Below are 26,152 nucleotides of genomic sequence, written 5' to 3' on the forward strand. Positions count from 1 at the left end.
CCTTCCCTTCCCTTCCCTTCCTCTTCTCTTCCCTTCCCTTCCCTTCCTCTTCCCTTCCCTTCCCTTCCCTTCCCTTCCCTTCCCTTCCCTTCCCTTCCCTTCCCTTCCTCTTCCCTTCCCTTCCCTCCACTCCCCTCCACTTCCCTTCCTTTCCTGTCCTCTTCCTTTCCCTTCCTTTCTCTTCCCTTCCTCTTCCCTTCCCTTCCTTTCCTCTTCCCTTCCTCTTCCCTTCCCTTCCTTTCCTCTTCCATTCCCTTGCTCTTCCCTTCCCTTCCCTTCCTCTTCCCTTCCCTTCCTCTTCCCTTCCCATCCCTCCCTCTACCCATCCTCTTCCCTTCCCTTCCTCTTCCCTTTCCTTCCCCTTCCCTTTCCTTCCCTTCCCTTCATCTTCCCTTCCCTTCCTCTTCCCTTCCCTTCCTCTTCCCTTCATCTTCCCTTCCCTCCCCTCTCCCCTTCCTTCTCTTCCTCTCCTCTCCTTTCCTTTTTTCCCTTTCCTTGTCTTTCCTTTTTTCTATTTCCTTCTTTATTTCTTTCCTTCTGTCTTGTTTTCAAAAATTCTTTATATATATATATATATATATATATATATATATATATATATATATATATATATATGTGGGGACTTGAACTTGAGTCCTTTCTTACTGTAATTTGAGCTCTACCAGATGTCCTACTGCTTGGACCTTCCCTTCCTTTCGCCCTTCCTTTCCCTTACCTTATTATTTTTCTTTCCGTCTTCCCTCTCTTTCTTTCTTTCTTTCTTTCTTTCTTTCTTTCTTTCTTTCTTTCTTTCTTTTATTGCCACCAATGTTATCACTAGGGCTCAGTGTTTGCTCTGCAAATCACCACTCCATACAGTCATGTTCACCTCTCCCCTTTTTCCTTTTACTTGATAGGAGAGAGAAATTGACGGGAGGAGGGATATAGAGAAAAGAGCACAAGAATCTCCTTGTGGCATTTTTTCATTGTGTCACTCTGTGTTCAAACTAGGAAGGACAGTGCCTCTCCCTTTCCCCATAGAGTAACCAGAGACAAAATGCTCTTTGCTTGAAAAGTCATTTTTCCTGTATTTCTCCCGTTTCAAGACATTCACTTCAAAGCCATAGAGAATGTTGTATGCAAGGTCAATCACAAGGTCACAGAGTGAATATTCTGCCTGCTGGTCAAATCAATACCAGTTCAACTAACTTGGTCTTGAGTCCTGGGGCTGAGCTTAGGCAGTTTGTGTCTGCCTCCAGTCCGGACACACTGGAACCTTCAGTGCAAGCTTAGCATGTGTGCTACGAATGAGTGAACAAACCTCCTTGGGCTCCTGTGTGGCTCAGTTTTCTCCATGGTTTGCCTTACCCAGGTAAGTGACAGAGGTGACCTCAGGAGTTCTCTTGTCCAACTGCTCCTGTTACAGATGAGGCCTGGAAGGGGTGTGTGATGGGCTGGAGGCCATGCAGCAACTTAAAGGAAGGTGAGCTGTAGTTTTAGGATTCATAAGCACTCAGCCCAGTTTCACACCCCAAGGGCAGTGACTGTCTGGAGAGAAGACAACACCCTTTCTGCTTGTCTTGCTGTGGAGTCCAGCATGGCTTTCTGTGATGGGAGCATCTATGAATAGTGACAGCAACTCCCCCAGAGTCTCAGGCCCCTTCTGGCCATCTGCCTTCACCTGGTGAGGGCTGCTGCTCCTCCACAGAGGGACAGCTCTGTCCCCTAGGTGGAGGTGGCACAGACAATGCTCCACTTGGGGTGTGGGGATGGGAGGAAGCAGAGGGCAGGGACTTGAGGCTGCTGGACAAGAGGGTCTTGGAGAGGGACCGTCACCCACGGGTGGCACGGGAGGAGAGTGACTGGGGCAGGGAGCCAGGCAGAGTTCAGCTGACCCTGAGGTGGTAGATAACAGCCAGTGGGTGGTGCTGGTCTGGGCAGCTCTGGGGATCTCATTAGGGGAGCCTGTCAGAGCAGAGAGGAAGACAGAGACATGAGTCCAGGGTTTTCCCCTAGGCTGTTCTCCAGCTTCTCTACCTGTCCCAATGACTTGGGGTGTCTTGGAGCAGGTGGGGCCAACCCAGGTGGGAAAGCTCATGCTATCCTACACTTACAGCAATTGATTGACATGGAAAAGTGACTTAGGCTTGAATGATGAAAGACATTACTGAAACACTGGGGGTGGGGTGAGGGTGGGGGCCATACAAACCTCCAATCTATTTGTGTTTGATGACACCCAATGCTTGGCACCTGGCACCTATTCCAATAGGTATCATCTCACTAGACAGTGAATAAATACTTAGGAACCTTTAAGAGTCAAGATGCTTTTTTTTTTTTTTTCTCCTTTCCTTCTCACATCTCCATCATATTGTCCTCATCCAAATCCATTGACCATGGCTGGCAAATACCTCACCTGCTTGGCCAAGCACCTGCCCCCCCCCCCCCCCGCCCCAGCACTGAAGGATGTTTTGGAGCTATGCTGTGTGATGAGGTGTCCCAACCTGCCCCTTTCTTTTGTTCTCTCTCTTTTGAAGGTCTCTAGACTTTCAACACTTCAGGCTGACCTTTTCAGATAGTAAAATTGAAAGAGAGAGATAGAGAGATAGAGATAGAGACAGAGACAGAGATAGATAGATAGATAGATAGATAGATAGATAGATAGATCACAGCACCAAAAGTTCCCTTCAGCACAATGGGACCTGGGCTTAAACCTGGGTCGGGCACATGGCAAAGCAATGCACTATTCAGGTGAGCTATTTCACCAGCCCATTGCCTTTATCCTTCTATTTGAAAATGTCAGCCTTGGGTGGTGAAGCCACATTTTCAACAATAACAAACACCCCTCACCTAGTCCTTGAGGGAGATGGGAAGGGGACACAGTGGTTCTAAGCAATTTAGGTAAATGCAGTCCTAGGGTTTGAACCTGGGCAGCCTGACTCCAGAACACATGTGCTCAACCACTTCCGTGACTCTGTTATTCAAATCTGTGAAATTTTGCCAGGTAGTGATCAGAGGAGGACATGTTGATAGACTTGCACAGCATCTGCATCCCTCTCTTTCTGAAAGAATCCCCTTGGTGCATCTACTATTCTCAGAGCCCCCCAAGTCCTTTCCTCCCTTCTAGGTCTGGATGGAATGTACCTCCCCCATGTTTCAGCCACTCACTCCCACTTCTGGATTTGTGGTGGGAACTGAATCCGCCTCACTGGGCTGCTGTGGGGTTCCCAGGTTCTTCTGCTTCCGCCACTTGGCACGCTGATTCTGGAACCAGATCTGGATGAGGGGCAGAGAGGGTGGAGATCAGCAAAAGATGTTTCCTCCATTTAGAAATTCTCACCAAACACTAGTGGTTCCCTTTAGAAGTCTCCCAGACATTCAGTATTATAAGTCAGATCTGGAGTTTCAGGTAGGAAGAAAAAGGGGTGCAGATGAAGATGGGGGTGGTCTTTAGCCAGAAAAAATAAATCAGACTAAAATAAAAGTGGGAAGTTGACTTGTTTCAGATTTGATTTTCAATGAGTCTATTAAACTTGTTTACAGATATATACATACACACAGAGAGACAGAGACACAAACACACACACAGAAACACACACACACACACATTGGCCCAGGGAAATGGCTCAACTGGTAATGAATCAGGCTTTCATGATTAGTGCTCCTGGTTCCATCTCCAGCATCACATATATAGGGTGATGCTCTGTTTTCTCTCTTTCATCTCATATGAATCTCTCTCTCTTGATAAATAGAGTTAAGTCTTAAAAATATACATACAGTGACTTAGAAAACTAGTGACAAGAGTACAGCAATTAGACTTGGATTTGCTAGAGCAGGACTTTTTGTGAATACCCCTTGGTGAGTGAATCTCACTGTTTATCTTGGATAAAGCCATGTGCCATAGTACCAGGGTAGAGAGGTAGCAGATCACCTTTTAGATAGCTGGTAAAAACTAGGTCTCTGGTTGTGGGTCCAAGGATCATGTTTTAAGTCTTTATTTTATTTAATAGAAAAGTGTTGTTTTTGCTGGGCTGGCTTCACGGGCGGGTAACAGAGGACCCGGGACTCATGGCTGGGTTGTACGCTGTATCTCTTTATTCATGCAGGATGCAGCACAATCTATACCAAGCTAAGCTAAACTAAAAACTACAAACAGTCTTGTCCTTATAAATATACTAGCCCAGTAGGGTGGGAACAGGATGCGAAGCAGAGAGGGTGGAGAGAAAAGTGACTGGTGAAAATCAGGGTATGACAAGGAGAGGGGACGGAGCAGGCAAGAATTCTACCATGGAACCACCAATGCCCTGGAGGGAGGGTGGTGCTTGTTAACAGAGGTTATGTAAACAGAATACATTGTTATGTAAATAGAATGCAGGGGGGATTAAACCAAATGAAACAGAAGGGGTTTTTAAAAGCAGAATTAGAAGCATACCAACAGAAAAGAGAGAAATTGAGAGGGAAGAATGATAGTGAAAGACAAACACTTGTAACACTGCTTCACAGCTTGTGAAGGTTCTCCCCTTTGCAAGTGGGGACTAGGGGCTTGAACCAAGGACATTATGTACTTAACTAGATGTACCACTGCCCAGCACCCCCAAGGTTCTTTCTCTTCTTCTGTGTTGCCTTCAAAGCAACACCTGTATGCTCTGGTTTGAGGGGTGGCTAATTAAGGCCAGCTTGGTGAATATATTCTTTCTAATTCTGTTGTATGACTATGGCCTAAGGCTGGGTTTCATATTCTTAGATGGTTAGAAAAAATTCCATAGAAGAATGGCATCTTATGACACACAAGAAGGACACAAAATCCAAATGTTATTGCTTATCAACAAAGTTTTATTGGAACACTACCATGTTTTCTGGTTGATGTATGAGCTGTGACTTCTTTATAATTTAGTGACAAAACTGAATAACTGCAATAGTGCAAGTGTGATACCATAAAACCTAACATTGGGCTGGGGAGACAGTATAATGGTTCTGCAAAAGACTCTCAAGCCTGAAACTCTGAGGTCCTAGGTTCAATCCTCAGTACCATAAGCCAGAGCTGAGAAGTACTCTGGTCTTGGTATCTCTCTCTTGTCCCCAATCTCTCTCTCTGAATTTATCTCATTAAAATAAATAAATAAAATAAAAGCAAACAAAACAAAATAAAACAGAACACAACAGTAATCTGGCCTTTTACATAAAAAATTAATTTTTTATGTAAAAAATTTCTAAATATGGTGTTCTGGAATAAACTCAGGGTCATCTCTCTCTTCAGTCCAATTTTTATTGTATATTTTGAGAAAGAGACAGGGATGTGGGGTGTGGATACCAATGTCACCCCCCCCTTACCCAACAGAGTTCCCTTGGTGCTGTCCAGTATGCTCCCATGTGTTGCCTGTAATCAAACTCAGGGTTTCATACATGGTGGGGCAGGTACTCCATCCACTATCTCCCAGGTCCAGAAAAATTTTGTTGGCCCCTGGTGGAGATTATTGAGGTGAATGGCATTCTGGAGCAGTTCCAAGCAAAGAGAAAGTGTGTGGAAGCAGGAATCCATGCCTATTACCAGTGTCACCTCATTTCAATTCCTCCCACAGAAGGAGTGAGTATGTAACTCATTTCTTGGAAAACAGTATTTGTCAAATATTACTGCACCCATGGGACACAATCAATGAAGAGTTTCTGATGGAGCAGCACCAGTGGGTCCAGACTAAATGGACTTACTCACGAACCACAAGTGAATTGAGGAAGGTGGGGATGGCTGTACCTGTACCCGGGCTTCTGGGAGGTTGATTCTAGCTGCCAACTGGTTGCGGATGTGGACGTCTGGGTAGTGAGTGAAGTGGAAGATCTTCTCCAGTTCATGCAGCTGCTCGGTGGTGAAGGTGGTTCTCACCCTCCGCTTGCTCTTCCTCTCCTCTGGGTGGAAAAGGATGTGAGTTGTGTTATTGACCTTGGTGTCAGCTGTACAGTGAAGGTTTTGTGGTGTTTTTGTCCTTCCCCAAGACTCCTGCTGCTCTTAACGAGTCTTGGCCCCTGGTGCTTCATGCTTGTAGTTACACAGTGGTCTCTTTTCTAGAAAATTTGCCACTAGGCTATTCCCCTTCCATTCACTCTGGCCAAGGAGACCAAGATGAGTTTCTAGTAACTCCTCTCAGTTTTTTTTTTCCTGCTGCCCAGATGCTTTTACTAATTCCTTCATGTCTACAACATGAGATTACAAACTGTTATCTGAGGGTCAAATCTGGCCCACTGTGTGCTTTTTTAAAATGAAATTTGGTTGACACACACATATGCCACCATTAGTTTGTGTATAGTTTATTTGTATAGTCTATGACTGCCTCTGTGCTATTACAGTAGACTCAAGTAGTTGCAATAGAGACCATATGGTCCACAAAGCCAAAAACAGTCACTATCTGATCCTTTACCAAACCAAAACCAAAACCCAACAAACAAATATAAAAAAAAACTAGACATACCTGGTCTACAAAATAAAGATTTAGCTTCATGATAACCATTCCTTTACAATGTACATGTCCAAATTTATGTCCACTCAGGTCTGGCTACACCATTTGTGGGGGCTAGTGCAAAATGAAAATGTGAATCTTCTTGTTAAAAAAGTAGAATTAAAAAGTTTTTTCCTTTCTTCCTCAGGCTCTCTTGACCTTTCAGGATGTGTATTTGTTATTTAAGGTTGGGTTCACCATTGCCCGTGGTGCTGGGATACTGACAGGGTGGGTAAGTAGGGCTCCTCACAGGGACACAGGGGGTCACCCTTGGACTTGGAGTTAGCAAATATGTACCTGACCTGACCCTCTTCCCATCATGCCCAGGCTGGGGTGGTCTTTGCCATTGGTTATGGGGAGAAACAAATGCCTGAGAGTCCATCCCAGCAAAGCAAAGAGATAGAAAGAGGGAAACTGAACATGAGTCAAGGACCCAGGCTCCCGGTAGGTACTCTGTGATCCCATTGGACTTACAAAGAACAGATTCAGACAAAATATTTTGAAGGTTTTAAAGATGGCGGTTTTCAGCATCAAACCATGAACATAGATCTACTTCTAATTGTGGACTAGCACAGGGCCTCTTTCTGATTGTTGGGTGGTGGAGGCCCCTTAATTGTATCAGCCCCACACCTTGCTCCATTCAGGATGGCCTGTGTTCCATTGCTTATCATCATGCGTTCCCCTTTGGTTTTACTCAGTCTCTTATGTGGGGACCTTATCTTTTCTTTTATCTCTAATTCCAAAATTTATGATTTTTACTGGTTCATCATCAGCTAAATTCATTCATAAATTTCAAAAATTCTTTCCCAATCTTTCTAGATCTGAAGCATCATTCTTACTACAGAGTCTCCTGTAAGCTATTGACTTGTGATTCACACTGGAGCAACCTATTGGTTTGTGATTCACCAGTGGAAGAGGAATCATCTTTCCCTTTTTCTACCCTCTTCTCCTTCTCAAGTCCACCCTATTTCTTATAGAATATTTTAAAGGAGATATTTGTTTTATATTTATAGGTGAAAGTGGAACAAATTAGACTTAAGGTTTTAGAACTGACAACTGTTAATCCACCAATAAGATCTTCCTGAGTGTATCTGCACCTGGCACCTCTAATTACTGAGAGACTCTTATCTTCCATAGTGCAAACATTAAGAAGTCAAGGCATTCATTCATTCATTCATTCATTCATTCATTCATTCACCTAGTAGGTCATAATTTTAAGTGAAAGCAGTGGCACAGTGTATTTCTATAGAAATTACAAATATTGGGGTGTTGGGCGGTAGCACAGTGGGTTAAGCACAGGTGGCGCAAAGCACAAGGACAGGTGTAAGGATCCCCGTTTGAGTCCCCGGCTCCCCACTTGCAGGGGAGTCACTTTATAGGCAGTGAAGCAGGTCTGCAGTTGTCTGTCTTTCTCTGTTTTCCCTTCCTCTATCCATTTCTCTCTGTCCTATGAAACAATGATGACATCAATAATTACAACAATAAAAAAGGAAAAAAATTACAAATATTAATAGAATGAAAGATCCAGAGTTGGTCAGACAAATTGGGCATCAGTGAGCTGAGATTCTTCTGAGAATATAGAACTGGAAACAGAAGATGCTGAACAGAGAACGTAAAGTGTAGAGCAGAATACAGGCTATCAAGCAATACAGAGAACACAGGATTAGAAACAGACTATAGGTTACAGCCAAAAATAAGCCACCTTCTCCTTTCTTTCCAGAGGAAGCTTAAACATATGAGTTCTAGACTAAGAATAAACTTCTAATAATTACTTCAAGTTCTCATTTGTATAGCTAAGGGAGCATCTACTAAGATCCATATAACCTTTCCTTATTTCCAGAAGGACTCGAGTGGCAAAATTTAGAAGTTAAGAGCGAAAGAATCTACCCCTATGCTACTTTACAGTATAGCTATTGGTTTTTATGGACAACAGTGCTTGGCAAATTATGGAATTTATAGGGATTTTTTTCTTTAGATTGAAAGTATATTCTTTTAAAAAATATTTATTTTCCCTTTTGTTGCCCTTGTTTTTATTGTTGCAGTTATTATTGTTGTTCTTGATGTCATCGTTGTTGCATAGGACAGAGAGAAACGGAGAAAGGAGGGGAAGACAGAGAGGGGGAGAGAATGACAGACACCTGCAGACCTGCTTCACTGCCTGTGAAGCGACTCCCCAGCAGGTGGAGAGCTGGGGCTCGAACCGGGATCCTTACTCCAGTCCTTGTGTTTCGCACCACGTGGGCTTAACCTGCTGTGCTACCACTGGAATCCCTGAAAATATATTCTTTAAGGATTTATTCTGCCCTTGAAATTAATGATGGTTGACAGAGGAGATAGCATAATGGCTATTCAAATGAGTCTCAGTCTTGAGGCTCTGAGGTTCCATGTTCAACCCCCAACACCACCATAAATCAGAGTTGAGCAGTGCTTTGGGTTCTCTCTCTCATTAAAAATAGAATATTTAAAAAGAGAAGCCAGGGAGTTGGGCGATAGCACAGCGGGATAAGTGCAGGTGGCGCAAAGTACAAGGACTGGCATAAGGAGCCTGATTTGAGCCCCCGGCTCCCCACCTGCAGGGGAGTCATTTCACAGGCAGTGAAGCAGGTCTGCAGGTGTCTATCTTTCTCTCCCCCTCTCTGTCTTCCCCTTCCCTCTCCATTTCTCTCTGTCCTATCCAACAACAACGACATCAATAACCACAACAATAATAACCACAACAATAAAACAATAAAAGGGAATAAATAAATAAATATTTTAATAAAAAGAGAAGCCATAGACTTGTTTACAATTAAAAAAGAAAGGTAATATCAGTGGTGATGATAATGGTGGAAATTCTGGTTGGGTGGTGATGGTGGGGGTTTGTGTTTCCAATATCTATTGCCACTTTTCCAGAGAATAAAGAGGAGGTGTTTAAGTGTATATTGATGGGGAAATGGAAAGTGAGTCTTAAGTAGATTAGCATACAGGACTCAGAATGCCAAATCCTTCCTCCTATTTCAAGGCTGATGGGTATTTATTTATTTATTTATTTATTTGGTTTGTTTTGTTTTTCCCTTTTGTTGGTCTTGTTTTATTGTTGTTATAGTTATTATTGTTGTAGTTATTATTAATGTCATTTTTGTTGGATAGGACAGAGAGAAATGGAGAGTGGAGGGGAAGACAGAAAGGGGGAGAGAAAGATAGACACCAGACCTGCTTCCCACTTGTGAAGCGACTCCCCTGTAGGTGAGGAGCCGGGGACTCAAACTGGGATCCTTATGCTGGTCCTTGTGCTTTGTGCCACATGCACTTAATCCGCTGCACTAACTGCCCGACTCCTGTGATGGTGGGTTTTTAGAGCAGCAATAATCAGCACCAATCATCCATACGTATCTCTTCTTGAGATGCTATTCTAGACAGAATGATCTCATTGGAGACGAGTAAGGAGGTGAAGTAGTGCTCAGTGTGAGATGCTTCCTGAACTATCACGGGTGAGACTCAACAAGAAGGGCAGTTGGACTCCTTAGAAATTCACTGTTCATTGTGGTACCTAGGACCTACATGTGACTTTAATTATTATTTTAAAATGCAGAGCTAGGGTGGGGGTAAATCTAGGATCTCAAACATATATGACAGTGCTAAGTGACTTTCTCAACCAAATATTCTATTATTTATTTTATGGGAGAGAGAGACAAAGAGGGAAAGAGAAAGAGATAAAGACACAGGCAAAGAGAGAAGGGATACTACAATACCACTACCCTATTGTCTATCTCTTCTCAATTTCATTCTGTCCTTTCAAATAAAAAAATTTAAAATTAAAAATAAATAAATAAACACACACAGAGACATACACTCAAGAGATAGAGAAAGAAGAGGGAGAGACACCAAAGTCCATCTACACTATCCAGGAGCTTCTCACTGTGTTGTCCATGGTTCAAGGGAGTAAGGTTTTTTATCACCAGGAAAGGCTGGGGTGTTTGGGCCCTTTCTCACAGAGGATGATGGAGCCTGATTTTCAGAACCCAGGATGGACTACATTGGGAGTGAGAAAATCCTTGAGTTCCTGTTCAGGCCCAACATCTCCCCACCAGATTCCTGGCAGAGACACTGAGCAGGGTGCTTCCAGGACACAGCACCTGCCCCCTCCCCCATGACAGCCAAGGGCACTAGACCCCCATGAGCTGGTGGGGCTGCCAGGGAGAGGGTGGTGGGAGGTAGAGGGGAGCTACCACCACATTTGGAGCTGCTCTTCTCCTTGTTACTAATGGGGTGAGCTGTGAATCACACTTCACTGGGTCTTCAAAGGGAACACATCTGCAGAACTTAATTAAACCTGAGCCATTTAGCACATCGATCATAAGAAATACACAACTTACACAGGTGATTAGGCCACCTAATTATAAACTGATGTCTCTCTGTGCTCAGTTCCCTCCCGATTGCTCCTTCTCTGCAGCCTGCTAATTGGTCTTGGCTGCTCAGAGACCTCAGAGGGCTCATCCTCTGGGCTAAGTCTCATCCCCCAGGGACCTTGTCCATGTATTTCTAAGGCAAGGGATCCACAGGGAGGAGAGCCCTGCACCCTTTAAAGCCCTGAAAGTGGGTGTCACCTCCTAGACAGGACAGGCAGGATTCAGAGGGTTCAGGGCAGTAGTCACCTTCTCTGAAGCCTGGCCTAGGACTTCCTCAATGCCACCGGCACCTCAGCTGGCAAACAAGCTCCACAGTAGACCATACAGATTACCTGCCAATAACCGTATCTTAATATTTCCTTCCCACTTCTCATCTCCTTTAGGTGTGTCCACCTGGCCACTTCTAACTCCCTCAGATTGGTCGTGTCCTTTTCTCCCTTATTTATTTAGTTTCCCCTTTTATTCCAGGTTTGTTTTCCTTATTACCCATGTCTTCTTTCTTCATCCATGGACGACTAAGTACTCACTCATCAAAGCTGAAACCAATCAGTGCTCCCTTTTTCCCAAGGTCTCTGTGAATCTCCATGTAGAAACACAAGTGATATTTACAAATCACACAATACTGTTGCATTTTTAAGCTCTTGAATAATAGGCTGCCTCAGGAGGAAGTGAGATCTTCCCCCCAAAACCAACTAACCAACCAACCAACTAACCAACCAACCAACCAACCAACCAACCAGCCAACCAGCCAACCAACCAGCCACAAAACTGATTACAGTAGAACCTGAGTGCCTTCTTGCTTAGGAACATAGTAGGATGGGATTCAAGAATTCTTTAGTGGGAATTTGGAGTAAAGACCTTAAGATTCATTCTGTCACTGTTACCTGTGTCTGCTCTACTAAAGGCAAACTCTGCCTTGTCATTTCTTGAATCTCATAATCAAATGAAATCATTAGACAGACTGGTGTTCTGGTCTTTGTCATAATTATCTTTGTTTTATATTTTATTTCTTTACTGGCTAGAGTCAGAGAGAAACTGAGATGGAAGGGGGAGATAGAGAAAGAGAGAGAAAGTGACAGATAAGGCACTGCTTCACCACTCATGAAGTTTCTCCCCTACAGGTTGGGACCAGGGGCTTGAACCTGGGCCCTTACACATGTTAATATGTGTGCTTAGCTGATTACACCATCATCTGCCCCCATAATAATCTATAAAAAATTACTATGATTATTTTAATTTTTATTATCTTTCTTTATTTATTGAATAGATAGCCAGAAATTGAGAGGGCAGAAAGGGAGAGAGACAGAGAGACACATCAACACTGCTTCACCACTCACAAAGCTTTTCTTCTGCAAGTGGGGACCAGGGGTCCTTGGGCATTGTTACATGTATGCTCAACCAGGTGTGTCACCACCTGGCCCCAAATCATTATTTTTTATAGAGATAGAGAGGCAGAAAGAGAGAGGAGAGAGACAATAGCACCAAGGATCTTTCAATGTGGTGGGGGCTGGGCTCAAACTTTGATCATGCACATGGCAAATCAGTACACCATCCAAATGAGCTATTGCTATGGCCCCCATAATAACCTTTAAAAAGAAAAAATAATTCTATCATTTTTCATAATTATCTTCTGAAAACTTGCTTAAAGTTGGTTAACTGATGGAAAGGACAAAAGAAAAAGACTTTTTTATTTTAGCTTGCAACAAAGCAAAATATAAAAAAAACCTCTATCTTTATGTGTCTGTATTAAATGGTGGTGGTGGCTACTCCTTGTGGGTGAGATGGTAGATTTCCAGCTGCATTTCCTTCTACCTTCCTTTTGTTTGCAGCCTTTTCAAGGATAATCAAGATTACTTGTTTAAATCAGTGATAGCAACGAGCTGACAGCTAGGGCGGAAAGAGAAACGAATAAAGAAATTAAGGAAATCATTAAAGAGACAACTGGGAAAAGACCATTGAAGGGTTCACCAGCAAGCAGATGAAGAAAGACAAGCATGTTATGATTTCCCTCATGGGTAGAAGACAAGGAAGCAAAATTACCTCACTGAGCAAAACAAAAACATACCCTCATACTCTCAGAACAAAGCCGTGGTTTCCACAAGGGAAGGAAGAGAGGCGGGTAAACTGGGTAAGTGGGGACAACTGAATAGAGAAGGAAAACATGTAGGCTTTGGTGGCAAATGCGACGAGCATCTATACATGTTGATTTATGATATTGTACACAGAAACCTATGTGGTGTTATATAAATCAAAGCTACTTCAAAGAAAAAAAAATCAACAACAAAATACAAAAAGAAACTCATTAGTAAGGGAGTTGCTGCCCTATTTCCAGGATGGCTCATAAATTTGCTCTCAGCTGTGAGGAGTATAGTTTTCTGGTAATGAGAAAACAGGTCCATATACCTGTCTTTGAGATGTGCAGGGTCTTATTTTTTCCTATTTTTTATTAATTTTTATTTATTTATTTTTGGATAGAGACAGAAAAAATTGAGAGGGGAGGGAGAGGTAGAGAGGAGAAGAGAGAGAGAGAGAGAGAGAGAGAGAGAGAGAGAGAGAGAGAGACTTGTAGTCCTGCTCCACCACTTATGAAACTTCCCTATTGCAGGTTGGGACCAGGGGCTTGATCCTGGGTCCTTTCACACTGTAATGTGTGCACTTAACCAGGTACACCACTGCCAGGCCCCTGGGTCTCATTTTCATGATGTATTTTATATCTTAGTCTCAGCTTAAGTGATCTCTCTCTCTCTCTCTCTTTCTCTCTCTCTCTCTTTTCTTCCCCCTCCAATGTTTTTCATTTGCGTGTATCTTTTTTTTTTTTTTTGTAATAGCAGTTGTAGTATTTGCTTAAAAGAAACAGGACAGAGGACCCTGCAAAGCTAATGGCAATAAAACTCCTTTATAGATGTGTAGGCCATAATGAGTCTTACCTCTCTTTCCCTTCATTCAAGACAAGATATCTTAATGGAAGCTTGAAATTCCCCAAACACCATTTTTTTCCCCCTAAGCTGATATATGTAAATAAAGACCAAAGTCCTTTGCTTAGTGTGTTTGACTTTCAGTTTATCTGACTCTCATTTCTTGTGGCATTGCTCCCTGGTTCTTGGTCTCTAGTGACACTGAGTTTCTTTGTTTTACAGAAGGAATGTATATATATATATATATGTATATATTTTTTCTTCTGGTGTGCTGCCCTCTCTCCTTTGGCTGGCTGATCCATCTTGGATCTCACTAATACTTTTTCTTGAAGGTCTTTAACATAAGTTATTATTCCCTCTTCTGCGATCTCAAAGTTCTCTTTTAGGTTTGTTTATTTATGTTATTTCATGTGATTTTCATGGCAATTTGCTTAGATCCAGTGAGACATAGTGGGTAAGCAAGGTACAGAACATTATGGTGGGAGAGAGACAGGTGGGTTTTCTGGGCTTTCATATTTCAACAGTTACAATTCTTTTCCTTGCCTGGCAGGAGTGTGTGTCAGTGTCCTGTGTTATTGTGTGTGGTGTGTGTTGCTGTATGTGTATACTCCCTCACCTCTAACTACTTTCCAATCTACACAGTGATCATGGGGCAGACCATTTAGACACATCAGCTTTGAGGCAGGAGGGTACTTCATGGTGCGGCACAGTAACTTATTTTATTCAGTGGGGGAATCTATAGTTAGTGACCTTTAATGATATGAAACTGAATTGGGAGTGCAGTGGCACACCCAATAGAGCACTCATGTTACCATGCACAAGGACCCAAGTTCAAGTCCCTGGCACCCAACAACAGGGGAGAAACTTCATGAATGATAAAGCAGTGCTGCAGGTCTCTTTCTCTCTCTCTCTCTCTCACACACACACACTCTCTCCCCCTTTCTTTCCTCTCCCTTCTCAAGTTCTTTGTCTATATCAAAAATTAAATAAATAAGAAATAAAATATTATTAAAAGGAAATGGGAGGAATTTAGTCCTTTTCTCTAAAGAAACATACATAGAAAGTACCCTCAGTGCTGGATATGCAGAGTCCCAGATTAGAGTTCTCCAAGCCACAGGAGAGAGAGACATGTCTGACCCCAAAATAAACAAGCAGTTGCCACATCACAAACAGCCCCTGGGAGAATAAACCTCCTTAGAAATAGGCCTTTGTTTAAAAAAATCATAAAAAGAAGCTTTGAGAGTTCCATATGCAGAGACTGAAAATGACCTGTGGAGTCTGATGCAACTCTTAGAGTTCTTGGAGCCTTTTGGAGAATGACAAAAGGGAAAGAGTTGAGTCAATTCCTAGAGAGTAAGACACACATGGGGAGACTGGATGCCATGCTCTGATTTGTCCCATGGTGACTAAAGCCTGTTAGCGGTTGTATACTTCCCATGACTCAATTCAAGAAGTTACTACTAGTATTATTATTTATCATTGCTGGGGCTTCATTCTGGGATGACTCCTTCAGACAGAGACAGAGGAAGAGAAGGAAACTCACCACAGTACCCTTGCTTCTCCTAGTACAGTGTGGGCTTGGCTTGAACCTCAGTCACATGCATGACAAAGCAGGCAACCACCCAGGTGAACTATTTGCCAACCTAAGAAGCTATTTCTTAATCTTTGTCAAAGCAACACATGTCCTTTCTGTTTACTATTTCATTTGATTTTTTTTAAAAGGCTTTATTAATTTTTTCTTTTTTAAAAATCTTTTTGTTTCTTATTGGATAGAGACAGAGAGAAGTTGAAATAAGAGGAAGAGATTGAGAGTAAAAGAGACAGAGAGATACCTGCAGTTCTGCTTCACCACTTGTGAAGCTTTTTCCCTGCAAGTGGGGGCTGGGGGCTTGAACCCAGATCCTTGTGCACTGTAGTGTGTGCACTTAATCAGGTGTGCCACCACCTGGCCCTGTATTTCATGTTAACTTTTCCAAAGAAAGGCAGCTTGTCACATGAAGAACCTTGTGTGGGTGTGTTTTGAGTCTTGGAAGCTTGGCTATCCTATGTTGTTCTACAAATGAACCTTTAGACCTTGTTGGGAGGTTCTAACTGGGATTACGACTATTCATATACACTTTACGGAAGAATGGTGCTCCTCTATCAGTGAAGGTTACCCTCTATGGCCAGGTATGAAGGTCAGGACAGATGTGTATGGAGCAGTGAGAGAAGACAAGGACACTATTTAGCCAATCAGATGAGCAGAACCCACCTTGGTGGCTAATGAGCAACAAATGTCACAGCCAGATGGCTCTTTTCTGTTTTTCTGCTGGCATAAGACTTTTTGCTAATTGGAACCCAAGTGTTTTCATTAACATTGATCATTGTACATTTTCCTGCCTAAGCCCTAAACTATTCATTCCTTATTCCTCTTGGGATACAAGTGAGAATTAAAAATGTCTGATATGATCTACAGGGCCTACTGTATATGTGGGAGACCCTTTTCTCTCTCCCAGAGCTTATCTTGTGCTATCGGACATCCTGTATACCACTGGGTCCTGGTCTTGTGGTTTCCTTAGCCTGAAGTGCTGTCTATTTTCACCCTCCTCAACATTGAGACTGCAACTTAATCCTCTGGAAGCCTCTCTTGGAGGAGATCCTCAGAGTGCCACGTCACCACGTCCCCAGCACTTATCACAGTTGGAGCTGTACTTTCATTTGCGACTTATTGGATGACTCTTTGTCTTCCCTGCTATAGTATAATGTGAAGGAGGGCAAGGACTGTGCTTATGTTTTGCTTTAGACATTATTCTCTCACACCCCACTCCCCCAACTCACTGCTAGTGGTAGTGGTAAGATAAGTTTGCAATCTTCCATGTTTCTCCCTTTGAATTCTGCATTTTAAAAAAATTATTTTATTTATTGCATCTGAGAGATTTTGACATGAGATAGAGAAAGGGCAGAGGGATATATATATATATATATATATATATATATATATATATAGAGAGAGAGAGAGAGAGAGAGAGAGAGATAGATAGATAGATAGATAGATAGAGAGAAAGTCCAAGCACCATTCTCATATACAGGGGGCTGAAGATTGAACCAGGAACCTCAAGCATGCAAATCTGATACTCTACTGTTTGAACTATTTCCATGGCTGCCCTTTGAATTCTTTCCTCTTATTGGTGGGACTAAATTACTGACTTACTTCTAACAAATGGAAGAAAATGGAAGAGTTGAAGCTCCTATGTAGTTTCTCCGGGGAAAGGATGCAGCTTCAATGGGCTTCCTGCTTTTGGGATTGCTCACTGAGGGAAGCCGCCACCATTTTGTGCACTCAAATGCTCTACCACTGAGTTATACCCCCATCCACTACTGTTTTGTGAGGAGACTCAAGCAGCATGTGGAAAACCCCAAGTGAAAAGGAGTTGAACTGCCCCCCGCCCAAACTCCATAGCTGGCTCCTACCTACTTATTAGCAACATTTTTTTTTTTGGAACCAGGGCCTCAAGTATGTGTCATTTCACCACACCTAGGCATATATTTATTTATTTATTTAGAGAGAGAAAGAAAAAGAGAGAGGAGAGAGGGCATGAAGTTTTCTCCACTGCCACAGCATTTTCCATGTGGTGCCAGGACTCAAACCTGAGTCATACACATAGTACTGCAGACACCCTACCTGGTGACCTATCTCTCCAGCCTGGCACCAGGCCTCAGATCCCATCTTTACTGCAACTTCACCATGGGCCCTGAGACAGAGTCACTCAGTTAGGTCATTTCTAGGTTATTGAACTACAGGATCTGAGGGAGAATATCAATACTGATAGTTGCCTGAAGTCACTAAGCTTGGGGATAATTAGAGTGTGTGTGTGTGTGTGTGTGTGCCATAAGAGACATGCCTGTCTTTTGGTGACTCAGTTGTATGCCTGGGTGAAGTATACAACAGCTAAATTTAAGTTAGAGTTAACATGTTTTTGCTGTCTGCTCAGATATCTTAGAACTCTGATATTCTAGGGTTCTGTAATCATGATGAGATTGGCAGTGGCCTGCTTGTACAGCTCACATGTTTCTCTGCTCCAGATCAATCTTGTCCACCAGAATATCCATTTTTGGGCCAGAAAAAAAAAAAAGAAACTGGCAAGTTCTTAGGAAGCTCTTTGCTCCATTTCCCAAAGAATTTAAGCATTGGCTACCCACAGGCTACTGTCTCTGACTTAGTCTCATAGCCGTGGCTCATTGCCTTCTCCTTTTGCCTTATTTCACTATTTCCCTGTTGGTGCTCCTCAGACACTCAAAATAAACTACCTGTGCTCATATCCTCTCCTCCAGGTCTGCTTCTTTTGGGGGAGTCCACACATGTGCAGTATGAATCCCTAGATAGGCTTTAAGTCTTGTACTTTTTTTTTTTTTTTTTGTATTTCCACAGGACCCAAGGCTGAGCTAGGTTTTAAGTTTTAGAGATTCTCACCAATGCTCCCAAATTCTATAGGAATGTGACCAAGGCCCTGTTAGGTTGTGGTTCTAGTGATAGGAACTGAAAGAGGAAAGGGAGGCCTAGTGGAGGGAGAGAAAAACCACACATCTTGTAGGGGAACTACTGATAGAAGATTTTGGCTTCAACTCTTTCTGTTTTGCTTCTGTCTGCTCTGATGGGAGTCCTTGTATTTAACTGTTTGAGAACAAGAGCCATTAGTTACAAGGCAGCAAGACTCCAGTGGACTTGGCCCAAGTGCTGAACCAGGGTCCCAGTCCTAGTGGGGAGAGATAAGCTGCTGCCTTTGGTTCTAGGAAGTGAGGGATGAAATTAGAGGTGAGGAGAGAATGTAAAGGAGGAGGGGAGAAGGAAGATGAAGATGAGAAGAGGTAGAGGACAATGAGGTGGGATAAAGAAGGAATAGTATGTGTGAGGGGGCTGCACAATAATGTGCCCAGTTGAATGCACACCTTACCATGTGCAAGGTCCTGGGTTCGAGCCTCTGCTCCCCACCTGCACAAGGGATGCGTCAGGTATAGTGAAACACGTCTTTAAGTGTCTATCTTTTTATCTATCTGTCTGCCTTCTCCTTCCCTCTCAATTTCTCTCTGTCATATCAAATAAAATAGAAGGAAAAAACAAAAGGAAAAGAATGACTTCTGGAGTGGTAGATTCATAGTGCTGGCACTGAGCCTCAGCAATAACCACCTTCCAGTCCTAGCTCTTGGGTACTTGTGACAGCCACCATTTTTGGACAAAGCATGTTTCTTAGATACAATTATAACCAAATAGCTTGTAAGAAATCTTTCTGGATTTAAGCTGGATCTTATTTTCAGTGACTGGTACTTTATGAGGGAAAAGGGCTGGAGGTTTGACAGAGAATCAGAGTAAGAGAAGGGAGTGAGGCATCTGTGAGCCAAAGGAAGCCACTGGAAGCTGGGGCAGAGGCATGGAACAAAATGTCCCTTCAGCCGCCAGGAGGAACCAGCTCTACTCAACACCTTGGCTTCAGAATTCTGACCTCCAAACTCTGAGAGTAAATCTTTGCTGTGTTAAGCTACTCAGTATGTGCTGATTTATTGCAAAGTCACAGGAGACTAATACAGAGGGGGAAGAAGATAGAAAAAGAGAAAAAAGAAGGGGCAGGAGTTCCTGGAAAGGAAGTACTTTCTGGAACTTCTCATGGAATACTCTTTTGAGAGAGTTAAAGAAATGGATAAGAGCACTGTCTTGCAAGATGATTTCTAACACTTCTTTCCCATTCTTTTATTATAGTCTTTGAATGTGGCTATATAGAGATGCTAGTAAGATTCTGAATAAGAGGGTATCAATCTCTGCTTTTTTAAGGGAGGCACTGAAAGGTTAGGAAAATTGTGAAGTTTGAGAGCAGTTCTGTATGTCTCATAGGTAGAGAGTGAAGGGCATGATGGGGGCTAGTCTGTGAAAGAATGTCAAACCAATAGCTTGGAGGAAAAGGTAGAGAAACTATAGCCTATGCTCAGATCTGGCCCTCTGCCTGTTGTTGTAAATAAAGTTTTATTGGAACAGGACTGTGCACACTCATTTACACAAGAGATGGACTAGGCAGAATGATTGGGTTGATAATTCTAATGGGGACCAGTTGAATATCAAAGCTTAAAATGACCATGTGGCTCTTCGCAGAAGATATTTGTTGTGCCTTGTTAGAAGAAATTCCTCAAAGACCAAGAATTCCACTGAGGTGCAGGCCAGCTCCACAAGACAAGATGGGTGGAAGTCAGCACTGTCCCAACTTGCCCTCACCTTTGCACATCACAACTTCTCCAGAGCAGCATCAGTGGGATAGGTGCAGAGATCATCTTTCTCTGAGTAGTAGTACACCGAGTAGAGTGCACACACTACTGTGCACAAAGACAAGGGTTCATTTCCCTGTTCCCCATCTGCAGTGGGGAAGCTTCATAAGTTATCACTGCAGGTGTCTCTCCCCCCCTCCTTGCCTGCTCTTTTCTTCCCTTTCAATTTCTTTCTGTTCTATGAAAACTAACTAATCTTCAAAAAAATATATATACTTTAAAGCAAAAGTGCCCAATATTTTGCAGTAAGTCAATAAATTAAGCAAGCAAGTAGAAAAACCTAAAAAGACACCTTAAAGCACCCAATGAAACAGTTTCTACTTAGACCTAGATACCCTCCTCACCTATCTCCTACTACATGTTCCTCAGTCACTCCAAAGCTAACCTTGTCAGACAAAGTAAGGAATACAAAAGCTGAATAAGGGGAAGAGACTGGCATACTTTAATAATGACTCTTTTTTTTAAGGTTATTAAAATATTTATTTATTCCCTTTTGTTGCCCTTGTTGCTTTATTGTTGTAGTTATTATTGCTGCTGTTATTGATGTCGTCGTTGGGAAGGACAGAGAGAAATGGAGAGAGGAGGGGAAGACAGAGAGTGGGAGAGAAAAATAGACACCTGCAGACCTGCTTCACTGCAGGTGGGGGCTTGAATTGGGATCCTTACCAGGGTCCCTGTGCTCAGTGCCATGTGTGCTTAACCCACTACACTAACTCCCAACCCCTGGGTTTTCTCTTAGGAGAAAAGTTTATTTTAAAAGAAAACTTTATACCAAGACCATAGAGCCCTCTTCACTCATCATAAACAGAAGGTTAGTATAGAAATAATCACAGGGGGCCAAGTGGTGATGTACCTGGTTGAGTGCATATGTTACAGTGTGCAAGGACCCAGGTTCGAGCCCCTGGCCCCCACCTGCAGGGGGAAGGCTTCACAAGTGGTGAAGCAGTGCTGCAGATATCTCTCTGTCTCTCTCCCTCTCTATCACCCCTTCCCTCTCAATTTCTGATTGCTTCTATCCAGCAAATAAAGATAAAAAAATAATAATCACAGAACTATTAACATATCAATTTTCATTTCTGTACTCCTCCAGCATATCTTGAAAATTACTACTGGGTAGTTTGGATAGTGCTCTGCTAAGCCACAACCCAGGTCCAATCCTGGCTTCTACTGCACTGAAGAAGGCACTGGTATGGTGATTTATTTTATTTTAAAAATTATTTTATTTCTTTATTTATTGGATGGTGACAGAGAAATCAAGAGGGAAGAGATAGAGAGGGAGAAAGTCACCTGCAGCACTGAGCCACTACTCATGAAGCTTCCCTCATGCAGGTGGGGATGGGTGGGCTTGAACTTGCATCCTTGGTCATGGTAATGTGTGTGCTCAACCAGGTTGTGTTGCTCAACCACTGCTTGGCCCAGGTGGTATTTTTTTTTTTAAAGATTGGGATTCAGCTTCTTTATTTTAATTTTTTTTATTATCTTTGTTTATTTGTTATTATCTTATTTATTTGGATAGAGACAGTCAGAAATCAAGGGGAAGGGAAGAGATAAAGAGGGTGAGAGACAGAGAGACACCTGCATCACTGCTTCAGCACTTGTGAAGCTTTCTCCCTGTAGTTGGGGACTGGGGGCTCGAACCTTGGTTCTTGCACATTGTAACATGTGTGCTCAATCAGGTGCACCATTACCCAGCCCCAGGTGGTATGGTTTTCTCTCTCTCTCTCTCTGGCTCTTTCTGTCTCCTATCTGAAAAAGTGAGACAAAAAGAGAAGAGACTTACAGAGAGATATGAAAACAGATGGCTTAATTTTTTGCCATTGGCTCTGTCAGGCTATCAGGCTAGAAGAAAAGAAGAGACAGAATATTGGTGGGAGCTCTCTCTCTCTCTCTTTCGAACACACACACACACACACACACACACACACACACACACACACACACACACTTGTGGACTTCACATACTCGCAGCAAGAATGATTCAGCCCTCCAAGGTTCCTGGTTGGCTGCTGCTGGGCTCACACCTCATCAGCCCCTCCTTAGAGCTGAGTTTGATGGAGGTGACATCCTCTCCTATATTTACTTCCTAGTATTTCCTGGGGCTACAGGGCTGTGAAGGGGGAGAACTGAGCACCCTGTGAGCTTGTCCATGCTCAGGGACTCTCACATTTCTTTGGGCCATTGTTAACACAGCTCTGTTCCCTCTCACTCTCAGCCCGGGGTGGGGATACGGGTGGAGGGCAGATTCCTGGCTGATGGCTAGAGGGTATGTCTACCTCACTGCCCTCTTCCAGCCAGAGATGTAGGAGGGGACTAGATCTAGGGACATGCCCTGGGGCTGGCTACTGACCTGGGGGGTAGATAAGTGGAACAGATCCCAAGCAAAGTTTCAGGTATTAGACATTGTGCAAACTAAGGACATACTACTAATTGGGGGGTTGGGGTAGGGTTGGTGTTGAGGAGCCTGGGAGTCACCAGAGCCAGCTCTAGATCTCAGGTTTTTTACTTATGGCTGTGTGACCTGGGGGCACCGACTTGCCTTCTCTGTGCAGTTCAGGGCCATGTCATTTGGCAACATCAACTACCTGTCCTAAGTGCAACTTCTCCTTTCCCCTCCTTCTTTCCTTCCTTCCTTCCTTCCTTCCTTCCTTCCTTCCTTCCTCTTTCCTTCCTTCCTTCCTTCCTTCCTTCCTTCCTTCTTTCTTTCCTCCTTTCTTCCTCTCTTGTCTTTCTTTATTTTTAAAAAATATTTATTTATTTATTCCCTTTTGTTGCCCTTGTTGTTTTATTATTGTTGTTATTGATGTCATTGTTGTTGGATAGGACAGAGAGAAATGGAGAGAGGAGGGGAAGACAGAGAGGTGTAGAGAAAGACAGACACCTGCAGACCTGCTTCACCGCCTGTGAAGCGACTCCCCTGCAGGTGGGGAGCTAGGGGCTCCAACTGGGATCCTTATGTCCATCCCTTGCTCTTTGCACCACCTGAGCTTAACCTGCTGTGCTATTGCCTGACTCTGATCTTTCTTTCTTTCTTCCTTTCTTTCTTTCTTTCTTTCTTCCTTCCTTCCTTCCTTCCTTCCTTCCTTCCTTCCTTCCTTCCTTCCTTCTTTCCTTTCTTTTAAAACTATTTTTACATTTATTTATTTATTTTTTGTTGCCCTTGTTTTTTTTAATTGTTGTAGTTATTATTGTTGTTGTCATTGATGTCATTGTTAGATAGGACAGAGAGAAATGGAGAGAGGAGGGGAAGACAGAGAGGGGGAGAGAAAAAAACCTGCACACCTGCTTCACTGCTTGTGAAATGATGCCCCTGCAGGTGGGGAGTCGGGGGCTCGAACCGGGATCCTTACGCTGGTCCTTGCCCTTTGCGCCACATGCGCTTAATCCTCTGTGCTACACCCGACTCCCTTCCTCCCTTCCTTCCTTCCTTCCTTCCTTCCTTCCTTCCTTCCTTCTTTCTTTTTTTCTTTCTTTCTTTCTTTCTTTCTTTCTTTCTTTCTTTCTTTCTTTCTTTCTTTCTTTCTTTCTTTCTCTTTATTCTTTCTCTCTTTGTGTGACCAAGGCTACTGCCAGGGCTCAGTGCCTGCACTGCTCTGTCATTTCCCGGTGACTATATATATATATTAAATTTTTATACAGAAGGTGAATGACAGAGAAAACAGAGGAAAGAGAGAAAGAGCACCACTCTGCTCCAGCACATGTGGGACTTAAATCTTCTATGCATATGAGTTGTGAGCGTTTCTGGGATTGAACCTTGTACCTTTGAGCCCCAGGCATAAATGTCTGTTGCACTACTACTGGTGCTACCCCCAGGCTCCCAACCTCTTAGTGGTGGTGAAATTTGCAAGGGTCTGCCCCTCTTCTCTGCCTTAGACAACTTTCCACATCTGTCAGGTTAAGAAAAAACCAGAAAAACAGAACTTCCCACCGAGGTTGAAGAAGAGACACCAGGATATGGTCTCCCACATCATAAATGCAGAATCAGTCACAGGCTGTGTACGGGGTCTAGGGAAAGGAACCTTCTGGGGTCCCTGGACTCTGTCACTAACTGTGCCCTGATGCCTGCATCTTCAGGAACCACAGAGTTCTGGGCTAGCTAGAGAGGCACTGAAGGACCCCCAGCCAGGACCTGGATTTTTTCTTTCTTTATTTCCTTTTTTTTTTTTTTTTCTGGTTCTGAGGCCCTCCGTTTGGCTGTGATGAAGCAGCTTTCCTTTTGCCAAGCTCAGTGGGGCTTAGACACCCCAGAATGAAGCCCAAAGCAGGAGACACTTACCTTGAGGCTGGTCATGGGGGGGCCTCTCTGGCACGGAACCTGCAATTGGTATGGTGCCCTTTCCTCCTTCCCTCTCTGGCCTGAGCACATCCTGCTCCGGGGGCTTCTTTAAGATCTCCTCAATGGAGAAAGGCAGGCTCCGCTTCCTGGGTGCCTGGTGGCACCCTGAGCCCTCACTCTCCATAACCCTGTAGAGGGCAGGCTTGTGAGTAGCTAAGGGAGTGGGGGGGCTCTGCGTGCTCAGGCTGGTGCTGGTTCCTTCCGGAAACTTTTAGAATCCAGAGGGCAAGCTGGGAAGGCCAGGAAGCCTCACATCAAGTTTTCCAAGTGTGATTCTGTGTCCACAGGAACTTCCATGGCGTCTCAAACACACCCACTGGTGTTGGGAGATAAGTCCTCTGCTGGAACCTGTGCCCACTAGCTCAGAGTCTATGACGGATCCATGTCAGAGGTGTCACTATTGCCAGGTTCAGCTTTGTCTTGCTTCAAAGGGTCTCTCCAGGTATTACATGCCCAGCCCCCTATCCAGGCTGGGCTCCCCAAGATCACTGCATCCGGAAAACACAGAAGGCAGTAGGGAGCTGGAAGGATGAAGCAGCTGACCTCAGGAGATGTGGAGGCAGTTTGTCCTGTGTTCTTTGCTCTCTTTCCAGCCAGTGGCCCTTCCTGGCTCCTTCTAGTCAGGTCCTTGGTGGGTGCAGAAGGCTGGAGTGATAGCTACCATGGGCTCCCAGTGGCCACCTCCTGCTTGAGTCACCTTGCAGCCTGAGAGGTGCTCCCGAGATCCTCTGGGACTTCTTTCAGTGTTGCCACATCCAGACTCCAGAATGGGTCTGCTGTGAGCCTGCCATCCTGCAGGTGGGGGTTCAGGAAGGGGCTCACAGGGTCATAGCCAGGCTGTGGTGTTTGCTGGGGCTGTGCTGAGTCTCTGGTCAGGATCTCTCCTGTTCTCTTCTCTCAGATGCACTCCACTCAGCTGCTCTCTGCTGCCTCCTGGGGTAGGGACTTTCTCTTCCTTTGGGGGTCTTTGCTTCTCTCTTCCTTCTCTCTTCCCTGCCTGTCCCCTGAGAAAGCACCAACAGGCCCCTTCCCTCTCTCTTAGCTGAGAAGTATGACCTGTGCTTGCCAAGTATTCTGCTGCGGATAGCTGTGTAAACCAGGGAGGAGGGGGCAGTAAAATGCTGATAAGAGGAGACTCCTCACTGCCTTAAGGCCCAGATGTGCAGATTGCTCAGGGGAGGGCCAGGGAAGGGCATTGGTGGCAGAGGGGAGCTGCAGGCTGCGGATTGGGGTCCTGGGGAGGGGAATGCACTGGGCATCTGAGCATACCAGAGCAGAACAAGGGGAGGTGTGAATTAGCTGACCAGGAAGTGTCCCCAAGCTCCATAAAACTATGTTTACTCAGCCAGGAGAATTAGTGGGACCCATGGAAGTGGGAGGCTGGGCTTTCTTAGGCCTGCAGATAGCAGAGTGGGGGAGGTCTTTTGGAAATCTATAGATTGGGCTGCCAAAAAAAAAAAAAACCACAACACATTTTTGCATAGAATAATAGAAAAACATGACATGAGGGGGCTGGGAAGTGGCACTCCTGGTTAAGTGCACACATTGCAGTGCACAAAGACCTGGGTTCAAGACCTTGGTCCCCAGCTATGCGGGTGGGGTGTGGGAAGCTTCAGGAGCAGTGAAGCAGGGCTGCAGGTATCTCTCTGTCTCTCTCCCTATCTCCCTTAACTCTAAATTTCTTTCTCCTGTCAAATAAAATAAATAATAATAATAAAAAATTTAAAAATATCACATGAACTTTTTCAACAGCTTAATAGTATA

At 43.9% G+C, this 26,152-nt stretch overlaps 1 protein-coding gene across 2 annotated transcripts; it reads right to left on the bottom strand.

Moving 5' to 3' along the window:
- Positions 1–747: 747 nt before the first annotated feature.
- On the bottom strand, positions 748–25,415 carry ISX (intestine specific homeobox). Of its 2 annotated transcripts, none has more exons than XM_060190104.1 (4): positions 24,329–25,415; positions 5,726–5,877; positions 3,145–3,252; positions 748–1,944 (listed from the first exon to the last, which is right to left on the bottom strand). In XM_060190104.1, exons 1-4 carry the CDS (start codon positions 24,510–24,512, stop codon positions 1,705–1,707), a joined length of 684 nt encoding a protein of 227 aa, XP_060046087.1. In that variant the 5' UTR covers positions 24,513–25,415; the 3' UTR covers positions 748–1,704. The 2 variants fall into 2 exon arrangements, with proteins under 2 accessions (XP_060046087.1, XP_060046088.1); XM_060190105.1 differs by having other exon boundaries at positions 1,858–1,944; positions 3,121–3,252.
- Positions 25,416–26,152: the final 737 nt, after the last annotated feature.

This window comes from Erinaceus europaeus, chromosome 4, assembly GCF_950295315.1.
Source record: "Erinaceus europaeus chromosome 4, mEriEur2.1, whole genome shotgun sequence".
NCBI lineage: Eukaryota > Metazoa > Chordata > Mammalia > Eulipotyphla > Erinaceidae > Erinaceus > Erinaceus europaeus.

Bases quoted from the DNA above. Each gene is read 5' to 3' on its own strand.
- ISX (XM_060190104.1), bottom strand. From the start codon at position 24,512: ATGGAGAGTGAGGGCTCAGGGTGCCACCAGGCACCCAGGAAGCGGAGC. The intron at 3,253-5,725 runs GTACAGCCATCC...CCCCTCATCCAG, and splicing joins TCCCAGAAGCCCGGGTACAG to ATCTGGTTCCAGAATCAGCG. The intron at 1,945-3,144 runs GTGAGTGGCTGA...CTGCTCTGACAG, and splicing joins CCACAAATCCAGAAGTGGGA to GCTCCCCTAATGAGATCCCC.